Source organism: Drosophila montana, unplaced genomic scaffold (assembly GCF_035044405.1).
Source record: "Drosophila montana isolate Dmon_TW-CO22-7 unplaced genomic scaffold, ASM3504440v1 contig_3543_1, whole genome shotgun sequence".
NCBI classification, from domain to species: Eukaryota; Metazoa; Arthropoda; class Insecta; order Diptera; family Drosophilidae; genus Drosophila; species Drosophila montana.
This window is the reverse complement of record NW_026998424.1, coordinates 315,409-321,881: the sequence shown is the minus strand read 5'-3', so window position 1 is coordinate 321,881 and position 6,473 is coordinate 315,409. Positions and strand designations below refer to the sequence as shown.

The following is a 6,473-nucleotide window of genomic DNA, read 5'->3' as shown; positions in this document are numbered from 1 at the left end:
TAAGTAAAGACTGAGTTTTATGCGCTTAAATGGGGCCTATTTGATCTTAAGAAACTACATTTTTAAATAATATTTCCTTTTAATATTATTCCGAATTTTCGATAATTATTGCAGCACATTCTTGCTGTATTATTATAATCGCAATTTGTTGGTATCTAAGTCTTTCATGAGATCCAAGCAGCAACATGTGCTTTTCAGTTTGGCTGTCAGACACTTAATAAAAGTTTGGCAAGACCTGAAAATGTAGAAAACCTTCCGCTTGCCGTTCGTTCCACTTGGCTAAATGCGGAAGTTGAATTTTGCATTTTTTTGCGCAACATACTCTTTTGAACTCGACTGAGAAATCATTTCTGTAACGGTCCCAGCATTGTCTGAAATCCCTTCCTTGCCTGTGCTAATAACATGTCATTATCGTCATATTTGTTTACCAAGTTCAGTCCACCTATATTTAATCAGCAATTTAACACACATAAGAACAGAAATGCAGCGTACAAAATTATCATAATAATTATTATATAGTGTATCTCTTAAAAGAGACTAGCTTAAATTGAAATTCTGGCCAATGGGCTTACATTTTGGAAATGTTGTATGGGCTTAACAAATGTACCGTAAATCTTGATTTCGTTTATTGTTTAAAAGGTAATAACCGAGAGAGAGGCAGTAAGAGAAAAAATAAGTCAGAGAGAGAGAGAGAGAAAAAGGGAAATAGAGAGAGAGAGAGAGATGAGAGCAAAAGATAGAGAGAGAGAGAGAGAGAGAGAGAGAGAGAGAGAGAGAGAGAGAGAGAGAGAGAGAGAGTGAGAGAGGGAGAGAGGGAGAGAGAAAGAGAGAGAAAGAGAGAGAAAGAGAGAGAAAGAGAGAGAGAGAGAGAGAGAGAGAGAGAGAGAGAGAGAGTGGACGAGAGTGAATTAAGGTAAAGAGAGAGAGTGAGTACAAAAGAAAGAGAGATGGAGAGAGCTAGAGAAAGAAAGCAAGAGAGACAGAGAGGGAGAGAGAGTGCAAGAGCGAGAGAGAGAGTGTAAAAGAGAGAGAGAGAGGGAGCAAAAGAGATAGAGAGAGAGAGAGAGAGAGAGAGTAAGAGAGGGAGAGAGAGAGATTAGAAAAAAGAGAAACAGCGTACAAGAGAGCAAAGTAAAGTGAGAGGAAGACTGAGCTGATTCTAACTTTTTAATATTTCCAACACCACTTTCCTATCTAACACTTACAATTAAAGAGAGAAATTATATTAGGCCTACTTGAATTTATGAGAATCGAGTAGGAGAGCGATAAGAAAAAATTCGTTTTATTTAATTTGCAGCGCTGCGGCAAATAAGTTTGTATAAGAAAACATACAGACACACATACATACATATAAATATATGTGTCCACATATGTATATGCACACATACTTACACAAGAGCATGCGTACAACCATACTTATATATATGTACAATCTTATAAGCTTATGTACCTTTTGCGGGTGGAATTTTAAAAACTCCTTTTTGGAGTGCACGGACATCGTATAAGGTAACCACTGTAAAATGCAGTTGCCAATCATTCAGTCAGTTAGTCCGTCAGTCAGTCAATCAGTCTGTACAAACAGTTGTATATATATTAATACAGTTATCTCAGCAATATTCGATTGATTGGTTTGAGACAATCGACCTTTGCACATGGACACACAATTATTTGTTGTGCAATAGTACTTAGTTTGTTTTTTTCGTTTTTTTTTGTTTTATGGCGTTGTTGGCATATTATTTGAATGTATTCGGAGTCAGAAATGCCATAGAAATATTGTGACAAAGTTATAAAAGCGACTGCAGAGGTATCCCAATTGAACGATCCAGCTTAACTCGCAGACGACGTCTTATAGCAACAAAGGTGTTTTTTTCTTCATACCATATTTTTTTTTTGTCAATCCCACACAAGCGGCGTAATCTGGTGTCTTGAATAAAAAACCAGTAGCTCAGAAGAAGAAGAATAAAAAGAACTCTCGAATATTAAGCTGACGTCTGTTTTTATGAAGTAAATTATTATTTCATGCGCCGAGCACTTTGTTGATTCTTGTCCCTCTTTGTAACTGCAGACAAAGGCCTAACATAAAATGTCGGGCGTGTATTGTCAGCGCCGTTAAAACTCTGTCGTCATTTGAAATTGGAACGGATAACGTTTGTCAGATTATGTCGATCGCAATATCGTCTGGAATTTTCAGTCGAATGATTTAATTATGTTGGCGGGGCGGCAAACGGACATCAACACAACTTTCTTTTATACAAATTATTCATTCTTAAATAGTTTAGGTAACCCCGGCAGCTCAACTGGAGTCAACTAATCGGTTTATAGTATTACGCCTATTGATTGGTCGGCGGCACAAAGACCAAAACAATGGATGCATTTACGAAAGCACTTTCGTTTCACGGAAAAGACGACAAAAGTCGATCGGATCGCAAACATCTTATACCCATTAAAATGTGTTGAAATGGAATACTAATATTGCACAAATATGCACTCTATATAAGTCGATATATGATCGCGAGTGTTGGTGAAATTTGAATGAACTTAAAAAGTTTGTTGTGCTTAATATTATCTTATAGTAAAGGACTTTCGATTAGACAAGCTTTTATAGCTTGAACCCCATAAAAATGGGTAAGGAGTATTTTGGTTTTCTGCAAATGTACGTAACAGGCAGTTCTTGAACTATGAGAGAGCCCAAAGGCATACCTAAATACGTACTTATTAACAGCAGAATCTAAAATTCGGGTGGGATAAAGTTTATGGTTCAGGCTACAATAAAATAATTACCTTTAAAAATACAATTATAACTAAATACATTGCAGCTTTATGAAAAAATTATTTTAAAATATGTTTATCGAAGAGGCACATCCCATTTAAGTAGGGTATGGCCAGGTCTCACTTTTTTAAATAGTTTTTATGAATTGTAATCTTCCTCGGGCAAACAGTATGTGGTTTTGACACCAACCCAAACCAATAAAACATCTTGTTTCTGATGAATTGATGCATGGATTAATAATGAACTGATTTCATTATTGTCAAAACTCCCGAGGATATTTGTGTTTAAAAAATTGTTAATTACCTAGTGTAACCTAGTTGATCTAGTAACTATAGCTGCTTATTAAAAGAAAAACAATTTGATGGGTGCAGGGTATAAAAACTTTATCCACTAGCATATTACTGTCATTCATAGCAAGTCTTCTGCACAATCTGATTTAGTTCTGTTTAGGTCTGCGAATGCACTTCCGGTCTGCGCTGCAGGAAAACACGTTTCGAGCAAAATGAAATTTTGCTTTTCAGCTTTTTCGCCAGTACATCAACCACAACAAACGCTTTCGAATAACTTAAAGACATCGTCTGCGCTGACATGAAGACAGCGGCGACAAGAGACAAGAGACCAAGGCCAATCAAGCCGTTGACTACTTGGTGACTTGACATTGTTAGCGATTAACGATTATCAATTTGAGTTGCTTGACTCTCCGCTGGACTGACTGCGATTTGTATTACCCTAATACCAATATCGATTTAAATTAATGAAACACTTTAAATCAAATGAAATGGGTGTGTGGTTATCAAGAGTATTAATTAAGACCAATTGTTGAGAATATTAAATCTTTGTCATTCAAAGTAAAGTTTTTTGTTTTTCTTTTTTATATGTATCATTTTCATTTTTATTTTTTTTTTATTATTTATTATTTAGGTATAATAAGTATATACAGTTGCATTAAGTATATTACACTAAAGACTAAAACTATGCGAGCTTACAATCAAATTTGTGCATAAAATACAGCAATTATTAAATATATATATATATATATTTATGTGTATATGTATATTCGTACACTAAGTATAAGTAGGTAAATCGTGATTAGCCAATTTATCAAATAAATACATACATATACATACAAATACAATAAATTAAATTTACAAACGACAGGAACAAAGTTTGAACTTAAGACAATAAAAACAATAAACAACTAAATCAATCATTGCTCGCATTTACTTGCATATTTGGTTTGGGTCAGGGCGGTCGGGCGGTTGGTGTGTGTGTGTTGGTATGTGGTGGGTCCAGGGATTGGATTGGAGCTTGGTGACGTTGATATGTTTTATGTCCACCCGATACAAGCATATGACATGGTACTTCAATTAACTTAATATGTGTAAGATACTCATATATATATATATCTATATGTATATATGGTACATATCGTTGATCAGCCGCATAGATCAGCGCCGGTCTGAAGCCAATTATATGTGAAGGTCAAAAAAATATATGTATATAACTACTTTGCTAGATCTCAAAGCGCTGGCATAACATGGGGAGCTCTAAACGTCACAGAATGCGCGGGGTTCGAACCAGCTTTGTGATTCTAATCTAACAGCTAATCGAACAGAAGCACCAACTGGTTGCTTGGTGTGTGAGAGAGTGTGGATCAGGCTATATTTGGGTTTGGGTTGGGTTCCTGTGCTCAAGATACATATATTAATCTGCTTCGTTTTTTTTTTTTTTGTATGTGTGTGTGTTTGTTTCTTGTGTGCTGCTAGTTGTCATTGGGGTAGTTTTTCACTAACTCTTACAAATTTACTTCCTATAAGCTCTGATTGCGTAAGTTGTATGTATTTTAAAATTAATGTATTTTCAATTAGATTTAGGATTTGCATTCCCACAAATTGCACAAAGTCCTTGACAGTTGATGCGGCTGTTGTGTCAATGGAACCGCTGCTGAACCAGCGGGATGATTCTTGCTATTTGGTGTAAGCGGCGTTTAATCAAAATACCGAATAATCACATGTAAATTATTGTCCGAAAGTTGCCCGATCTGCTACAGGAACTGATCTAAACTAGCTCGATAGCCGGGCGCCCTGCTCGCTGACCTGACCCGTACTCTGTGCCTGGCTACGGCCGTAACAGCGCCAGCTTTGGTGCTTGCTGCTGCAGGTGATGCTCCCGTATGGCGATCAGCGACAGGGACCGGAATGCCGAGATCGGAGATGCGGCTGATCCATTGGCAACCACCGGCGGCAATGCGTACGGATCAGGGGACGCCGACGCCGACGCGGACGCTGAGGCTGACTGCGAGTGCGAGTGCGAGTGCGATGGGTGTCATGGCTTGCCGCTTAGGCTGACGACATTTACACCAGGCGAGATCTTCCCGGAATTGGAGGAGGACGATGAAGAGGTCGAATTGCTGGATATGGGCCCGATCATATGCTGTACTGTGGAATGCGATCCACTGGTGGGTATATGCACCACATCACATCCCATTGACGACGACGAGCTGGAGGCTGACGGCGATGCACCCGGCGGCGGTGCCACCTGTGCTGGTCCCGCATTGCTGCTGGTTGTCAGGCTGAGCGGCGCAAAGTGCTGGCCACCTGCTGCACCGGACACTGCCGCCTTCCACAGCAACGGATTCATGCCGAGTCCATTGTGAGCCGCTAGGCTGGCACCAAAATGCCGCTGATGCTCCAGAAACTCCTGCGTGGGTGCACTCAAATGGGCGGCAGCAGCTGCAGCCGGTCCATAGAAGCCGCGATACAAATCCGGCCGCACATATGGCGCATAGTTGGGTATGCGAGCGGCCAGCGGCGAGAGTATCTTGCCCGGAGACGGATGCTGGTTGTGACCCGCATGGCCATAGAAGGCCGGCTGAGACGGTGGCAGCTCGCCAGCAGGCGAGTTATCCTTGTTGCCAGAGCTCGACTCCTTGCCGTCCTTGGCCATGTCGGCCAGCGACCAGATGCGCGGCTTCACGGCCAGGCTGGCCCCAGTGCCGCCGACCGCGGTTTGCAGTGAATTCTGCTGCGCCTGCTGATGCTGCTGCAGTAGCTGCTGCTGATGGTGGTGGTAGGCGGCGATGTCCGGTGGCGAGCCAGTCGGTGGCCGGAAGTGATGATGCAGGGCGGCGGGATGGAACAGCGGATGGGTGCCAGGTCGGTCGTAAAGATCTGGCGAGCCGTTTGGCGAACCGGGCCGCGACTCAGACCATTCGCTGTTATTGCTCTCGCCGGGTCGGTCGGCCATCATATCGCCCAGTCGCCCAATACGGTCCTTATCATCATTTGAGCCCAGTCCAGAGTCCTTTGCATCTGTAACAAGTTAATTGTGGCCAAATAAGTATATGTTGCAGCCGAGGCAGTTTGTGGTTGGATAAATAAAGAATAGAATAGAAGCCTTCCATATAATTAGCGCGTCTTTCCCGGCCTTGCTAGTCTAGTTTTTTTTTCTTGATTTTGATCGACATTACATTTCCATCCATTTTCCGCTCGTGGTATATTTAATGTAATTTACATAGATATTTGAAAATGAGTTTAAAGTGGAGTCGACTTTCAAACTTGTATTCTCGTATTCATTATTTAACAATTCAGATATTTCCCCCAAGACGGGTGGAATTTGTGAAAAGTGTGGGACACCTCTCAAATGAACTTTCACAAGGATCTTTGAGTTTGAGTTTGCATGCCACCGATTTCCGTGCATTTTC

General features: G+C 40.8%; 1 protein-coding gene across 1 annotated transcript in view; it reads right to left on the bottom strand.

Annotated features, from left to right (window-relative positions):
- Positions 1-4,432: 4,432 nt before the first annotated feature.
- The window catches only part of mirr (mirror), a 42,692-nt gene continuing 40,651 nt past the window's right edge, over positions 4,433-6,473 (bottom strand). Inside the window, exon 5 of the mRNA XM_064692294.1 lies at positions 4,433-6,081. Coding sequence (XP_064548364.1) covers positions 5,096-6,081 — 986 coding nt within the window. The 3' untranslated portion in view covers positions 4,433-5,095. The remainder of the gene's footprint in view (positions 6,082-6,473) is intronic.